The sequence below is a fragment of the Pipistrellus kuhlii genome, unplaced genomic scaffold (assembly GCF_014108245.1).
Source record: "Pipistrellus kuhlii isolate mPipKuh1 unplaced genomic scaffold, mPipKuh1.p scaffold_m20_p_74, whole genome shotgun sequence".
Taxonomy (NCBI): Eukaryota; Metazoa; Chordata; class Mammalia; order Chiroptera; family Vespertilionidae; genus Pipistrellus; species Pipistrellus kuhlii.
In genome coordinates this window covers 638,279-654,053 of record NW_023425578.1, presented here as the reverse complement: position 1 = coordinate 654,053, position 15,775 = coordinate 638,279, and the positions used below count along the sequence as shown (strand labels likewise).

At 70.8% G+C, this 15,775-nt stretch overlaps 2 protein-coding genes across 17 annotated transcripts in view; one reads left to right on the top strand and one right to left on the bottom strand.

Annotated features, from left to right (window-relative positions):
• The window catches only part of NCOR2 (nuclear receptor corepressor 2), a 130,525-nt gene extending 118,040 nt beyond the window's left edge, over positions 1 to 12,485 (top strand). For 11 of the 16 annotated variants that reach the window (XM_045576087.1, XM_045576089.1, XM_045576094.1 and 8 more), the window contains 3 exons: positions 1,971 to 2,192; positions 2,893 to 3,072; positions 3,256 to 4,203. In XM_045576087.1, the coding sequence (XP_045432043.1) occupies positions 1,971 to 2,192; positions 2,893 to 3,072; positions 3,256 to 3,434 (581 nt within the window). In that variant the 3' untranslated portion in view covers positions 3,435 to 4,203. Of the gene's footprint in view, positions 1 to 1,970; positions 2,193 to 2,892; positions 3,073 to 3,255; positions 4,204 to 12,449 lie in introns of those variants that run through there. The other 5 variants (XM_045576095.1, XM_045576098.1, XM_036422912.2 and 2 more) reach the window with 3 other exon arrangements.
• RFLNA (refilin A) lies at positions 8,259 to 15,754 on the bottom strand. The gene is made up of 3 exons (XM_036422923.2): positions 15,426 to 15,754; positions 9,168 to 9,277; positions 8,259 to 8,640 (listed from the first exon to the last, which is right to left on the bottom strand). Exons 1-3 carry the CDS (start codon positions 15,591 to 15,593, stop codon positions 8,259 to 8,261), a joined length of 660 nt encoding a protein of 219 aa, XP_036278816.2. The 5' UTR covers positions 15,594 to 15,754.
• Positions 15,755 to 15,775: the final 21 nt, after the last annotated feature.

Below are 15,775 nucleotides of genomic sequence, written 5' to 3'. Positions count from 1 at the left end.
TGCTAAAACCCACGCCTGCCGCGGTGTTAGGGGTTCGAGGCAGGGGCCACGCTGGCTCCTTCGGGGAGGGCTGGGCGGGCTGGGCCCTGGGCTGGCGGGGGCTCGGGGGCGGGCCGGTGGTGTGCCTGCAGCTCTCAGCTCTGGCCCTGCATGGGCCTGGGCCAGGGTGTGTGTGTGTGTGTGTGTGTGTGAGTGTGTGTGTGTGTGTGTGTGTGTGTGAGTGTGTGTGTGTGTGTGAGTGTGTGTGTGTGTGTGTGAGTGTGTGAGTGAGTGTGTGTGTGAGTGTGAGTGTGTGTGTGTGTGTGAGAGATGTGCTGCCGGCCCCGGGGCCTGCATCCGGGTGTGTGTGTGAGTGTGTGTGTGTGTGTGTGAGATGAGCTGCCGGCCCCGGGGCCTGGGCTAGGGTGTGTGTGTGTGTGTGGGTGTGTGTGTGTGTGTGTGAGATGAGCTGCCGGCCCCGGGGCCTGGGCTGAGGTGTGTGTGTGTGTGTGAGTGTGTGTGAGTGTGTGTGTGTGTGTGTGAGATGAGCTGCCGGCCCCGGGGCCTGGGCTGAGGTGTGTGTGTGTGTGTGAGTGTGTGTGTGTGTGTGTGTGTGTGTGTGAGATGAGCTGCCGGCCCTGGGGCCTGGGCTGGGGTGTGTGTGTGTGTGTGAGTGTGTGTGTGTGTGAGTGTGAGTGTGAGTGTGTGTGAGTGTGTGTGTGAGTGTGAGTGTGTGTGAGTGTGTGTGTGTGTGAGATGTGCTGCCGGCCCCGGGGCTGGCGTCCGGGCCATGCGCCAGGCCGGCTGGCGGCTCCCTCGTGGGTCCCGCGGGGTCTGCCGGCTCTCCCGGGGTCTCCCACGGGCGGGCGTGGGTAGACGCGCGGCCAGCAGGGGAGCTCCCGGCTCCGTCCCGGACGTGGGCCAGCCTCCCGCCCGGGCCAGCCCTGGGCCGCGACCGGGGGATGAGGCCCGGGACCCGGGCGCTGGGACGGCCGGCGGCGGCCGCTGGCTGCAGGCCCCGGTGGCTCTTGCCCGGCTCCCAGAGCTGGCTTTCCCCTCGGCGCTCGCCCTGCGGGGGGCGGGGTTCGGCTTTTTCTTGAGGCCACAGCCGGGGTGTGTTTCTAACGCACGCGCTGGTGCAAGGGGCCAAGACAGCGGAAAGGTTGGAGGGGGCGCCCCCTGGTGGCGAAAGGAAAACGTGTAGTTGCTCATCAGTTGCCACGGAAACGGGATGGGGAGGCTGGCACACGGAGGCCACGGGGTCACGTGCTGTCCTCGCCTTTGCTCGGCGCCGAGGGTTAAAATCGGCGGAGACGCCGCCCAGTGGCGTGGGCTTTGCCGGCAAAGGCTGGTTCGGGGAACGCCGAGCAGACACGCGGCCCCGGAGCGGCCCCGAGGAGGACGCCGGGTCAGGGCCCAGGGCCCCTGGGCGGCCCTGTGGGGTGTCCGTGCCAGCTTTCCCCCGGGGGCGGCCCTGCCCCCGCACGCACCCTAACTGCATGGCTACGACCCTCACCGTCGTCTCTGCTCTCCCCTCCGGGCTCCTGGGGCGGGGCCAGGCCTGGGCGGGGCACGGGGCGGGGGCACCTGGTCACCTTCCCCCGAGTCCCTCCCGGCCCCTGCCCCCCGCCCCCCGCGCCTGGCCCCTCACTCCAGCCTCTCTTCCCAGTGGCCCTTTCCCCAAACCGGGCGGCCTCTGCTCCCCTCTCTGAAGGCCACTGGGCAGTTAAACCAGAAGCCGCCCCGGCTGGGACTGGGGGAGAGGGCGGCAGAAGGTGCCTCTGACCTCCCAAGGGGCAGGGTAGAAAGCAGGCCGGGGTCCCCCTAACCCCCTTCCCCCCTGGGGATGCCTCTGCGCCCCCAGGCCCCGCACCCGGGGACGGGAGGCGGGGGCCGAGGAATCGTGTTGCTTTGCCGAAATGTGCTCACGTGTACTCTCTCCCCCCCGCCCCGCCCCGCCCCGCGCCTGTGTGTGTGTGTCTCTCCCCCAGGCCTCATGACCTGCCGAAGCCAGGCGCTGCCCGAGCAGGCCAGCACCAACCTGGGGCTGGAGGCCATAATTAGAAAGGCGCTCATGGGTAAATATGACCAGTGGGAGGAGCCCCCGCTCGGCGCCAATGCTTTTAACGCTCTGAATGCCAGTGCCGGCCTGCCCGCTGCTATGCCCATAACCGCTGCCGACGGACGGAGCGAACACACACTCACCTCGCCAGGTCTGCAGCTCTCCGCTCGCCCCCGTCCGTCCGTCCGTCCCCCGCCGCCCCCCCCCCCCCCCCCCCGTACCCCGTGTCCTTAACCCTCTGCCTCCGGTTCCGCTCACGACCCCTCGGCTTCAGAGCTGCTATTTCCGTGCGTGTCTGACGTGGTTCTGGACGTGGCTAACCCTGAGCGGGCGGGCGGGCGGGCGGGCACCCCATGGGCACGTGGCCCCGGGCCCCCCTTCGCCCCCAGGCCCAAGGAGCTGCCCGCACCCTGCCCTCGCCCGCCCCCGGCACGGGACGGCCGTGTCCTGGTCTGCCCGTGTGTCTTGTTGGGGGAGATCAGGCGAGAGCGAGGCCCCCCTCTGCAGGGCGGGGGGACGTCCACGCCGGCCTCGGCTGGTGGGAGGAGACCGGCGTCCAGGGGCTGGGCCCCCTCGGCCGGGCCCCGCTCTGCCCGGCCGCCGTGCTGGTCCGAACACGGGCCTGGAGCCCCCCCCAAATCTCCGGGCTCCATGGAGGCCCAGACCCCGGGCCCGGCTGCTCCCCACAGGCCTGCTGCCCGTCCGCGGTCTGGGTGCAGCCCAGGCTGCCGGGCGGGGACCCTCACCCCCGGGCCCAGCTCCTCCCGGGGACCCTCACCCCCCGCCCCGGGGTCCGACCCCCTGGTGACGCTGCCCGGTGTCTGACGCAGCCCCTCCCTGTGTCCCTGCAGGCGGCGGTGGGAAGGCCAAGGTCTCGGGCAGACCCAGCAGCCGGAAAGCCAAGTCTCCGGCCCCAGGCCTGGCCCCTGGGGACCGGCCCCCCTCTGTGTCCTCCGTGCACTCGGAGGGGGATTGCAGCCGCCGGACGCCGCTGACCAGCCGTGTGTGGGAGGACCGGCCCTCGTCCGCAGGTGGGCATGGGGGTGAGGGTGGGGCGGCTGCCCGCACCTACTGCGCGTGAGCACATAGTAGGGCCTGTTCTCAGGACCCGAGAAAGGCCCCGGGGCAGGGAGAGGGTAAGGAGGGCTGATGGGGAACCCGGCCCCTGGCCCTGGCTCACCAGCACCCCCTGGGTGTCCCGCGTCTCCCTGCAGGCTCCACTCCGTTCCCCTACAACCCGCTGATCATGCGGCTGCAGGCGGGCGTCATGGCCTCCCCGCCGCCGCCCGGCCTGCCCACGGGCGGGCCCCTGGCCGGCCCCCACCACGCCTGGGACGAGGAGCCCAAGCCGCTGCTCTGCTCGCAGTATGAGACGCTCTCCGACAGCGAGTGACCGTCCGCGCGGCCCCAGGAGGGGCGGGCGGCGCCGCCTCCCCGGCGAGGAAGGAGCCCACCGCGTCCGCCCGCCCGCCCATCGTCCGCCCGTCCATCCCGAGCCGCGTCCTTGCCCGTCTGAAGCCTTAACGTGGGACTCGCCGCCCGGCCGGCCCCGGCAGTGACTTTCTCAGGGGATGTTTACCTGGTGCTCGGGAGGGGGGCCGGCGGCCGCACAGAGGCCGGGACGGCCAGGGACCCGAGCCGGACGACCACACCCCCCACGCCACCGCGCCCCCCCCAACGCATTTGGAACCAAAGTGTGAACTGAGCTAGCAGCCCCCCCGCCCTCCGTCCGCCCCGCTTCGCGCTCCGGACAGACGGACAGACGGACACGGCCCCGTCCGGCCCGCAGCGCGCCCCGCCCCGCCCCGTCCCCGGGCGGCAGGCCAGAGCCCTGCGGGGGCCGAGGGGCCGGGCCGAGGGGCCGGGGCGGCGCCGGCCGGCGGGAGGGGGAGAGGTGTTGGTTTACAGGGTATATTTTTGATACCTGCAAAGAATTCACTCAGAGGTTTTACGCAAGGAAGGATCACCCAGTATTACTGCTGCTGTGCTTTCCATCGCTTCCCCTCGGGGGCGCCGTGCCCGCGGCCGAGGGGCGCCCGGCTCAGCCCCGCCCGCCCGCCCCCTTCCTGGGCAGAAGGCGCCGATGGGGTGGGCGCCGCCCTCTGCGCACGGCGGGCGCTGTCATTTACACACATTGTTCTCATTAAAAGCGAATTATACTCCAGCCGGCTGCGTGGCTGCTTCCTCTCGGGCTGGGCGCCCGGGGGAGCGGGACGGGGGTCCCTGGGACAGAACCCCGTGGGGCTGGGGGCCAAGGGAATGTACCCCTTGGCAGCTGGGCTAGCCCGCGGTCGGCAAACTCATTGTCCACGGAGCCGAATACCAGCAGGACAACGATGGACATGTCCTCGGAGAGCCCCATTTTTTAAACGTAAACTTCTTCTACCGCCACGTCTTCCACACAGCGTGGCCCGGGCCGTGGTGTTTTGTGGAGGGGCCGCCCTCCAGGGGCCAGAGCCGCGTGTGGCTCGGGAGCCGCAGTTTGCCGACTGCGGGGTTAGCGTGTCCCCCTGAGGGCAGCGAGGTTGCCCGCGGGACTCACTCGGGCCGGCGTCCGGGGACCAGCAGGCGGCGCCCTCTGACTGCCGGCCCGGCCGGAGGCAGCTGCCCGTCTGCGCCTCCTGCTGCCCGGGCCGCGGGCTGGGAGCCCCTGGCCTCAGCGTGCACCTGCCTGCCCCCGGCCTCCCGCCCACAGTGTGGATTTCAGCGGCCGCCTGGTGGGGTGCCTGGTGCTGAGGGGCCGTCAGGAGACCTCGCTGCCTACCTGTGCCCCCTCTTCCCCCACGCACGGCTGCCCAGGGCGCTGGGGGCTCCTGGGAGGGGCGTCCAGTGGCCCTGCTGCCTGTTCACCCTGCCCGGGGTGCTGTCCCCGTCCGGCCCGGCCCTCAGGCCCCCTCTGTCCAGGCTCAGTGCCCCTCCTGGGACCCCTCCCGGAGCCTCCTGGGGCACCGTCCCAGTGGGTTAGATCCGCGCCTGCAGCAGCACCCAGGCTGCCTCCCCCCGGACCCTCTGCCGCCCCCAGGCCTCCGGGGTGTCGCTGACCTGTCTGGCCCCTTCTCCGCGAGGTCGGAGGGCTCCCCCTGGGGTCGGAGCGAGGCCAGCGCTGCACTGGGGCGAGCACCCTGGTGGGTCCATGGGGCTCTGTCTGCTGGGGGCGGCCCCAGCCCCACCCCGGCCATCGGACGGCGACGCTGCTCCCGAGATGGCCCCCAGGCTGTCCCCGGGCGCGGCCGCTGGGCGGGCCTGCTCCCAGAATCCCGGCCTTCGCGGGCTGACGAGAGGGTGGACCCCACAGGCCGTCTGCGAGGCTGGAGTCAGGCTATGCCCGGGCCCCGTGGTCCTGGGACCCACCCCGTCCCAGTCCCTCTGCCTCGTGGCTCCACAGCCAAGCCTCTGGCCGCCGCCCACCCAGGGACAGACAGACAGACGGCCCCGCGGCCTCCGCCCTCTCCAGACCTCGGGCTTCAGCCTCACGTTCAGCACTTCCCACAGGATTGGGGGGCAGCGGAGAACGGGGGGTGGAGAGGGAGCCCCGTTTGCACCCTGTGAGTCTGGGCACTGAGGCCCAATGGGCAGAGGGCGTTGCAGACACACAGGCCTGGCTCCCAGCTGCAGTACCGCTGCCCACAGGCAGATGGCGGTGTCGGGCCAGCAAAGGGCCTGTTCTGGGCTCGGTTTCCCTCCACCCTCCACTCTGCTCAGGTGCCTCCACCAGGAACCCGGGGGGGGGGGGGGGGAACAGGTGGCTCTGGCCACGCCTGCTGGTGCCCCCCAGGATCCCCCAGCCCCCCCTCAGCTGCGGTCAGACCAGAGTGACATGTGATATGTTTGGGGGGTGTTGGTCTCAGTCGGCATGGCCGTCTCTGCCAGCCCCCCCCCGGCCCCTCCATCTCCTGGCCGCAGAGTGGGCAGCGGGCAGACCCGACATGGGGGTGTCTGCAGGGTGTGGGGAGCGCTCACGCCTCCTGGCTCCCTCACAGGGCCCCCGTCTTGCAGCCGCCAGCAGCCCGTCCTCACCTTGAAGGCTCGTCCGTCCTGTCCCGTCTTGTCCGGCTTCCTCCCGGCTCCGCCTCTGCATCGGGTCCCAGGTGCCCCCACCCCCGTCTCCCTGGCAAACTCCTGCACACGCGTCAGCCCAGCTGGGGCTGGGGCCTCTGAGGACGCCCCCTCCCCCGGCCTCCTGCCCCGCCCCCGCCCCCGCGACGGACACCGATGGGGCCGGCGAGGGACGGACACTGTTGGCCGGTGTCCGCGTCTGAGGACGCTGGAGGCTGGCTGAGAGGCCCAGGTGCTGCCCGGGCGGGAGCGGGGCTCCCGGTGGGCGGGAGGGCACCCCCAGGTGGGTGCAATCCGGGCGTTATGGCATCATCAGGGCGTTCACCCGCGGCAGCTGCGGGAGGGCTGGCTCCGGGCCCCTCTGTCGGGAGACAGCCCGGGGGCTGCTGAGGGCCGGGTTCGCTCGGGCCGCACGGGCTGTGCGGGGCTGGGGCTGGGCCAGTGCTGCCTCCGCATTGGGGTCTCCGCTCCCTCGCAGGGTCGCGGTGAAGACGGAGGCGGAACACGGACACCCCCCACCCCAACCCCCCGCTGGCTGCAGACGGCCCCTACCTGTGTGTGTCCGTGTCATTCCTGGAGGGGGGCCCGGCCAGGCCAGGGGTTGGGGCCCGTTTGGGGGGAGCGTGGGGAGCCTGCTGGGTTTGCCCTGCGGCTGGCGGGGTGACCCCGGACAGGCAGGCGGGGGTGCGGGCCCTGGGCCGGAGCCGCAGGCACCTTTGGGCGTGCTCAGGCACCTGCGTGGGGGGAGGCGCGGGCCGCCCCGGAAGGTCTGGCTGCACCACAGGCTCAAACACTGACCGCTCCCCAACCCCTCCCACCCACCCAGGGCCTGGACGGCCTGGCCGGGTGCCCCCCACAGAGGCTGAGAGATGGTCACGTCCCTTTTTCCTAGCCACCGGGCCCCTCCCCGGGGATGGGGGTCAGCCCGGTAACCTCTGCACCCCGAGGACGCCCCCTCCAGGGGATGGGGACACAGCTGGGGAGGCTGGAGGAGAGACCTCAGGGTGGGGAGCACCCAGGTGCCTGGCCCGTCCATCATTGTCCTTCACGCGCTGCCAGCGGCCAGCGGCCAGGGTCCGGGGTCGGGGGCCCACACCCCACGGCCTGCTGTCCCACCTCCTCGGGGAAGGTGTGTCCCTCCCACCACCTCTGCATCAGACACCCACATCCACTGCCACTGTCCCCCGGGCTCCTGGGAGTCCCCCCGGCCGGAGCCGGCCTGTGTGTGGGGGGCAGGCACCCCCAAAGGCTGTCACACGGGCAGGGCTGGGGGTGCACAGCCCCGGCCGAGCAGAGGAGAGGGACCCGCCCAGGAAACCCCTCCGCCGCGCCACCCCCCGGGGCCCAGGGTCTGGCACAAGAGGGAGCCTCTGTGTTTGCACATTTTATTGAGATTCTGTCGCTGTTCAGTTACTTCTTTCCTGGGAGCGTCTCAGAGAACACGCACGGAGCGTCCGCCCTGAGCGCTCCTCTCCCCGCTCCCGCCCCGGGCGCCCCGGCCCCAGCCTTCTGCCTTGGGGGGCGGGGGCCCTGCTCCCCGTCCCCTCCGGCCGGGGCTCCCACAGGCCCCTCCGGCTCCTGGGGCGTCTGTGCGGGCGGCCCGCCTGTGCGCCCCCCGCCCCGCGTCCGGCCGGAGCCTCCTCTCCCCGCGGTCCAGTCCCTGCAGAGCCGCCGCCGGGTCAGGGCGGCCCAGCCCGCAGCCTCGGGGCCGGCGGCCTCGGAACCAGCGGCCCGGCCGGCGCAGGGGAGGCCGCGGGCAGTGCAGGACCCTCAGTGCCTCCGTGGCCCCGGCGAGGCCGTGTCCAAGGTCCCGATGGGAAGGCCCTGCGTGGCCGGAGGTGAGGCGCCTCCCGGCCCCGGTGCGCGCCCTCCCCGCCCCGGTGCGCGCCCTCCCCGCCCCGGTGCGCGCCCTCCCGCCCTGTGCGCGCCTCCCGGCCGCCTGCCCCGGGGCCCGTGGACCAGGTGCTGCTCCCGCGGGCCGGGCGGAGCGGCTGGCGGGGCGCGCCCTCGGGGCCAGGCTGCGGAGCGCTCTAGGCCGCGGGGGGCTCCGGGGCCGCGGGGGACGGTGGAGGGGCCCCGGGGGGCCGGGGGGACCTCGGGGGGCGGCGGGGGGACCCAGGGGGGCCGGGCCGCAGCTGCACGCTGGCGGAGAAGCGGGGCGCTAGGGCGGCGGGGGGACCTCGGGGGGCGGCGGGGGGCCCCCGGGGGGCGGCGGGGGGCCCCCGGGGGGCGGCGGGGGGGCCCCGGGGGGCTCCGGGGGGCCCGGCCGCAGCTGCACGCTGGCGGAGAAGCGCGCGCGGCCGCCGCAGAGCAGGGTGGTGCGGAAGGAGCGGCGCGCGCGCTTGGGGAAGATGATGGCGGTGCAGGCGAAGCGCAGCGCGCGCGGCCGCGGCTCCAGGGTCAGCTGGCTGCGGTAGCTGCGCCACGTGCAGTTGGGCGCCGCCACGATGGTCTCGCTGTAGGCCGTGACGGTGGGCACCGGCCCGTACTCCACCTTGTCCCGGAAGTGCTGCTCCGAGGCGTAGCGGACCTCCGAGTTGCAGCTGGAGGGGGGGGGGGGGGGGGGGGCGTGAGCCAGGCGGCGGGCTGGGCCCCATCCGGGTTCTTTGTAACAGTCGAGGCCTGGGGTCGCAGGAGGGCCCCGGAGGAGGGCCCCCCGCCGCCCGGCCCTGAGCTGGTCACAAAGGTGCCTCCCCGCGGGGTGAGCCCTGGGAGCCAGGAGGCCAGGGTTCGATCCCCGCCAGGGCCCAGGCCCGGCTGCGGGCTCCATCGCCAGTGGGGGGCGCGCAGGAGGCAGCCGGTCCGTGATTCTCTGTCGTCATGGATGCTTCTCTCTCCCTTAAATCAGTGAAAATACACGGTCTGTGATGTGCTCAAAAAGGACATTTGGGGATGGTGTGCGGGCTCTTCCGGGGATACGGGGGATTAGCTGCTGGAACACGGGGTGCCCGGGGAAAGGGGCCCCAGGTGCCAGGGAGGGTCCTTGCGCCAGCAGACAGAGGCCCCCAGCCTGGCCCCCGCCCCGGGTTCAGGCTCACCCTGTGCCCGCCCGCCCGCAGGCCCCGCTCACCGGATCTCGTGGGCCGGCTCTGGGCTCACCTCGATGCCCTCACCGAAGAGCACCGGCCGCAGCCGGGGCCGCAGCGCCAGCGCCGGGGGCTGCGGGGAGGGCGGTGGGGGCTGCGGGGAGAGCCACGGGTATCGTTACACTCACACACACTCACACACACACTCACACACACACTCACACACACACTCACACACACACTCACACACACTCACTCATACACACTCACTCACACACACACACTCACTCATACACACTCACTCATACACACAGAGACACTCACACACACACACACAGACACACACACACTCACACTCACACACACTCATACACACTCACACTCACACACACTCACTCATACACACTCACTCATACACACAGAGACAAACACTCACACACACACACACTCACACACACACTCATACACACACACACTCACACACACTCACACACACACACACTCACACACACTCACACACACAGACACACACACACTCACACACACACACACACACACTCACACACACACTCACACTCACTCATACACACTCACTCATACACACTCACTCATACACACTCACTCACACACACACACTCACTCATACACACTCACTCATACACACAGAGACACTCACACACACACACAGACACACACACACTCACACTCACACACACTCATACACACTCACACTCACACACACTCACTCATACACACTCACTCATACACACACACACACACACACTCACACACACTCACACACACTCACACACACAGACACACACACACTCACACACACACACACACACACACTCACACACACACTCACACACACACACTCACACACACACACACAGACACACACACACACACTCACACACACACACAGACACACACACACACACACACAGACACACACACACTCACACACTCACACACACAGACACACACACACTCACACACACACACACACCTCACACTCACACACTCACACGAGGGCCGCCTGCACCCTCCAGCCCCCGCCTGCTGCCTGTCGCCCCAAACCGCAGGCCGGGCCCCTCCCCCGTGCCTGAGCGCTGCCCTCACTGGGGGGTGGGGCACTGGTCACGGGCGGCCCAGGCCCGGCCGGCCCGGAGAGGGAGCTCTCTGACCCTCTGACCGGCCTCCCCCCACCGAGACCCCCGGGGGCCGGGGGCAGCCTCCCGGCTCCGGGACCCGGCCGTCCCCACCCGCCTCCGCGCCTGCGCCTGCGGCCTGACACCCACAGGTCCTGTCCCTCTGCCTGCACCGAGTGCGGGACCCCGAGGAGTGCGGGACCCCGAGGAGTGCGGGACCCCGAGGAGTGCGGGACCCCGAGGAGTGCGGGACCCCGAGGCCCGGCCCCTCTGGAGCGCAGGGACGCGGCGGCTGCTGTGGTGAAGGTGCCGGTGAGTCCTCCGAGCTCCGACTCCCCTCCAGGCCCCGGCCCGGCCCTCACAGCCGCCGGGCCCGTGTCGGGAGACGGAATTCAGAAACAAAACAAGACAAAGCCCGGGCTTCAGAGGCGCCCGGCGTCTCCCGCCCCGCCCCGCCCCGTCCACGCCGGCCAGCGGCACGGCCGTGGCCTCAGTTTACAGAAGCTCGCTGCGCGCCTACTGCGTGCTGCGCGCCCACTGCGTGGCACTGTGGGCAGGATGCCCCCCGGGCCCTGTCCAAAGGGGCCGTGTGTGGCCGCAGAGGCCCGAGAGGAAGACCAGCCCGCGAGGGGACAGGAGCACGGGCTGTTTCTCCGGCTGGATGCCCTCCCCGCCCCCCTGAAAACAATCACCCCCGCTCTGGAGCCGGAGGCAGAACCCCAGAGAAACGGCAGAACCCCAGCACGGCCTGAGCAGACCTCCGGCCGGCGTGACGGCCGCCACCCGCGGGCGGTTCTGGCTCCGGGCCGGCCGCCAGCAGGCACACAAGGCCCCTTCACGGCCTGGCACGGCAGCGCAGCCCTGGGCACCGCTTTCCAGCGGCCCGGAGCCGGGCGCGCCCCAGACCAGGCTGGCATCCAGGGCCTGGCGGCCAGGCGCTCCGGAAGTCGCCGGGGCCGGGCGGGAAGAGGCGGCCTCGGTGTCGGTGTCGGGAGCACAGCACTGCCTCCTCGCTCACCGAGGGCCCGTGGCTCCCACCAGCCGGAGGGTGGGCACCGGGAGCGCCCGGCGCAGCCAGGAGGCAGCCTGGGCCCCCGAACGGGGCGCTCCCGGACGGCTGGGCTGTTCGGATAGGAGTCATGGGGGCGTGGGCACAGAGGGCGCACAGGCGCTCACAGCCCAGGGGCCCCGGAGGCTTAGCGGAACGGCCCTGCAGCAACTGAGCTGATCCGGGCCGAGCCCGGGCTCTTTCCCTTTAAATTGATGCCAGAGAGGCAGGGAGAGAGCGAGACATCGATGAGGAGAGAGAATCGCGGACCGGCTGCCTCCTGCACGCCCCACAGTGGGGATGGAGCCCGCCACCCGGGCCTGTGCCCTGACCGGGAATCGAACCCTGACCTCCTGGTGCACAGGTCGACGCTCCGCCACGGAGCCACGCCGGCGGGCGGGCCGGGATTCTTGCCGGTGGAAGGGCTTGCAGAGGGCCTCGGCTTGCTCATCTGTAAAACGGGCTGAGCCCCTGGGAGTTCCCCGGAGGCTCTGGGGCGGGGGGCGGGGGAGGCACACGGGTCCCGGGCACAGAGCAGCCGAGAGCTGAGGGGACTCCCCAGTCTCCCTGGCACCACCCTCCCGGCCCCGAGGGCCCACAGCCTCCAGCCCCTCCCGGGCAGGAGCGCCCCCGGAGCCCAGAGCAGGTGGGCGTGGGGGCAGCGGGGTGGGGTTTAGGAGGAGCGCCCCCCGGGCCTGCCCGCCTCGCCCTGCCATTCCGTGCCCTCTCATTCCATGCCCTCCCCGAGGTAAACACCGCGGCCGGCAGTAAAAACACACACAGGTGCCCGCGGGCGCGCTGCCTGGCGGCCGGGCGGGCACGGCCCATGGGGCGGGCGCGGAGAGCGGGGGCCACGCGGGGCCGGCCGGCCCGGCCAGGGGGACACGTGGCGACACAGCCACGTTTGTGTCCGGTGACACGGAGCCGTGGCTGCCTCAGCGTGGGCCGCGGCCACCGCCACCGCCATGGGGCCCAGGGAGTCTGACCTTGTTCTGCCAGGGTCTGCAGAGCCCCATCGGTCCAGGGCCCCCCACCCTGAGCTGGCTCAGTCTCCCGCACCCAGGGACACACCTGGGAGCCTGTCATCCGCCCGTCCATCTGTCCATCCATCCGTCCGTCCATCTGTCCGTCCATCCGTCCGTCTGTTCACCCATCTGTCCATCCATCCATCTGTCCGTCCGTCTGTTCGCCCGCTCATCTACCCGTCCCTCCTCCTTTGTCCTCAGACACACACTCCACCTGTGAAGGGGCCGCAGAGGGTGGGCCTGCAGCGGCCGTCCTTCCTCCCCCCCCCCCGCGGTGGTGGCTGCCCCCTCCACATGCGGGGGGGCAGGGAGCTGGGGCACGGCTAGTCCCCCCCCCCATGCACCCAGGTCCCCACCACGGGCTGCGGGACGGGGAGGAGGTGCGGGCCCAGCCGGGAGCCGAGGGCTCAGACGGTGCACCCAGCTCCCGGGCCGCCCGTTTGAAGTGTTTGTGGGCAGAATGGCTCTCGGGCAAAGCCCTCTGGCCGGGCAGCCGTGGTGGTGGGGGGGGGGGCGCCTGCAGGACAGCCCGGCCCCGCCCGCTCCCGGCCTCCCGGCCTCCCGGCCTCTCCGGCAAGCCTCCGATTCGGGATTCTAACCTGGGGAGCGCGGGAACTCAGCACCGTTTACAAAGTACGAGGGCACACGGGGAAAGACTGAGCGGGATCTCACTCTGGCCTCGGCGTGGCCTGCAGGTCCCTGCTCTGGCCGTGCGGCCGCCTCGCCGCTCCTGGGACCGCCCGGCCCTCCTGCCCCAGGACCTTGGCACGTGCTGCCCTCTCAGACTGGCCGCCGGCCAGGTTTCCGCCCCACCCGAGGCGCCCTCGTCTGCGCCCGGAAGCGCCTCGGGAGCCACGGCGAGCGGGGGGATCCCCGGAGCTCACGGGAGCGGGGCGCCCCCTCGGGACCGGGGCGGGGCGGCCGGCTGCAGGCCCCGGCTGAGGAGGCTGCCCAGGGCAGCCCTTTCCTCTTTGTTGAAAGCATCTCAGAGCCACACTGGCTCACGGGCACTTTGCTTTCTGGTTTTTAAACGGCTCCACTTCCTATTTATTTATTTATCCTCACCCAAGGATATTTTCTCGTCGGTGTTTAGAGAAAGTGGAAGAGAGGGAGGGAGAGACAGAGACAGAGAGAGACATCCATGTGGGAGAGACACTGGATGGCTTGCCTCCCACACCTGCCCCCACCGGGGCCAGGGATCGAGCCTGCAACCGAGGGCCGTGCCCTTGATCGGGATCGAACCCGGGACCCTGCCCGCCGACGCTCTGCCCACTGAGCCAACCAGCTAGGGTGCGTTTTGTTTGTTAACGAACAGACGCCCTCCGGGAGCTCCCGGTGGGAAGCGGGAGAACGCAGGGTCTGAGGGTGGAGGCCCGTCCCAGCGCGGCCACCGGCTGGGGGTGACCTGGGGCCTGGCCGCCTGCACCCCAGCCCCCCCCACCCGGAATCTGAGCGCAGGTGATGGGAGCGAGCGATCGGGTAACGGGCTCAGGTGACGGTTCGGCCCGGCCCGGCCCTGGGGAGGCTGGAGCGCCGGGAAGGCACTCCTCCCGGAGGATTCTGGGTCAGCGGGACGATCAGGGGAGCTGTCCCCCGTCCCTCTTCCCCCACGGTGCCAGCGGGACCACTGCCTGGTGCCCCCCGGCCGCTGCGCCCGGAGGGACCGGCAGGGCCAGTGTCCCCGAAACAGCCGTCACCCCCACCCTCCTGCTTCCCCCGGCGTCCCTCCCCTCCCCTCCCGCCCCGGCCCCGGCCCCGGCCCGGCCCCGAGGGAGACCGGATCCACGCTCACCGTATGCACCGCGGGCTGTGCCTGAGACCGAGGCCCCGAACCTGGCTGCCCGTGAGAGACACCGGGAGGTGCCTGTTTATTTCAATTAAAGCCACAGTGAAGTGGCTTTGTTTTTTAAACATATTCTTACTCATTTCAGAGAGAGAGAGAGAGAGAAACAGCCATGATGACAGAATCATGGACCGGCTGCCTCCTGCACGCCCCCCATTGGGGATGGACCCCACAACCCCGGCCTGTGCCCTGACCGGGAATCGAACCCGGACCTCCTGGCTCCTCAGCCGACGCTCAGCCCTGAGCCAGGCCGGCCGGGCCCACCAAACCAGGCTGCCTGAGGCCACGTTTGGGGCCCACGGGACCCACCGGGCGTCAGGTGGGGGAGCCTTCACGGCCCCCGAGGCCCCAGGCGGCCTGCCAGGCCCAGGACAGTGCCCTGGGCCGAGTCCTGTGATATGCACACGGGCACACACACAAACACACACACATGCACACACGCACACGCACACGCACACGCGCGCACACACTCGCACCCCCCGCAGGCCCGGAGGTCAGCGTGCGGAGCCGGCAGGGAGGGGAGAGCCGCGGGTGTGTGAGCACCCCCTTTCCACTCGCCCGTGGGGCCTCCCGGTCGCAGTCCAGCCGCCCAGCCGGGTGCCCGCCCGGAGCCCCACTCAGTCCCCAGCACCGCCCACTCCCCATCAACTCCCTCAGCCAGGGGAGGAGGGTCCTGTGCGGGTTTGCTTAAAAAAAGAAAAAAGAAAAAAAGAAAGAAAGAAAAAAAGGAAGGAAGGAAGGAAGGAAGGAAGGAAGGAAGGAAGGAAGGAAGGAAGGAAGGAAGAGAAAGAAAAGAAAGAAAGAAAGAAAGAAAGAAAGAAAGAAAGAGAAAGAGAGAAAGAGAGAGAAAAGAAGAAAGAAAGAAGAAAGAAAGAAGAAGGAAGGAAGGAAGGAAGGAAGGAAGGAAGGAAGGAAGGAAGGAAGAAGGAAGAAAAGAAGAAGGAAGGATGGCGGTGAGCTCGCTGCGGGGCAGCGGCCGGGACCTGTTGGCGTCTGTCGGCGGCCGGGCCGGGCGGGGCCAAGCCCCCGGAGGGCGGCCTCTGTGGGTTCGGGGTTCGGGGTCTGCACCCCGCTCCCGGCCCCGTCGGAGGCCCTCCCCGGAGGGGCCCTCCCCGGAGGGGCCCAGGAGGGAGAGTCCCGGTCGCTGGGCTGGAGGGGGGCGGTCTGGGCGTTTGGGTCGGGGGGACGGGCACAGACCCTCCCGCGGCCGGCCCTCCCCGCGGCGCACTCACCGCTCCGGCCTCGCCGGCGGGTCCCGGGGGGCCGGGCTCCGGGGCGCAGGGGGGCGGGCTGGGGCTGGGGCTGGGCGGCAGCCCGGAGTCGGGGCTGTCCAGCAGGCCCTCGCGGCCGCGCTCCGAGGCGCCGTCCTCCATGCCCTGCAGATGCAGGTGGCCCACCATGGCGGGCGCGGGCCGGCTCCCGGGGCGAGGGCTGCGCCGGGACCCGCGGCAGAGCCAGGCGGCGCTGGGGCCCGCGCCCGCGTCTCCGCTCCCCAGCCGCCCGGAGGGAGGGCCCCACCGGTCCGGGCTGCGCTGCCTCCGGGCCTCCGCTGCCCGCGCCGCGGCCTCCGCACCGCCCGGCC

Bases quoted from the DNA above. Each gene is read 5' to 3' on its own strand.
- RFLNA (XM_036422923.2), bottom strand. From the start codon at position 15,593: ATGGTGGGCCACCTGCATCTGCAGGGCATGGAGGACGGCGCCTCGGAG. The intron at 9,278-15,425 runs GTGAGTGCGCCG...CTCTCCCCGCAG, and splicing joins CCGCCGGCGAGGCCGGAGCG to CCCCCACCGCCCTCCCCGCA. The intron at 8,641-9,167 runs GTGAGCGGGGCC...CCCCCCCTCCAG, and splicing joins GAGCCGGCCCACGAGATCCG to CTGCAACTCGGAGGTCCGCT.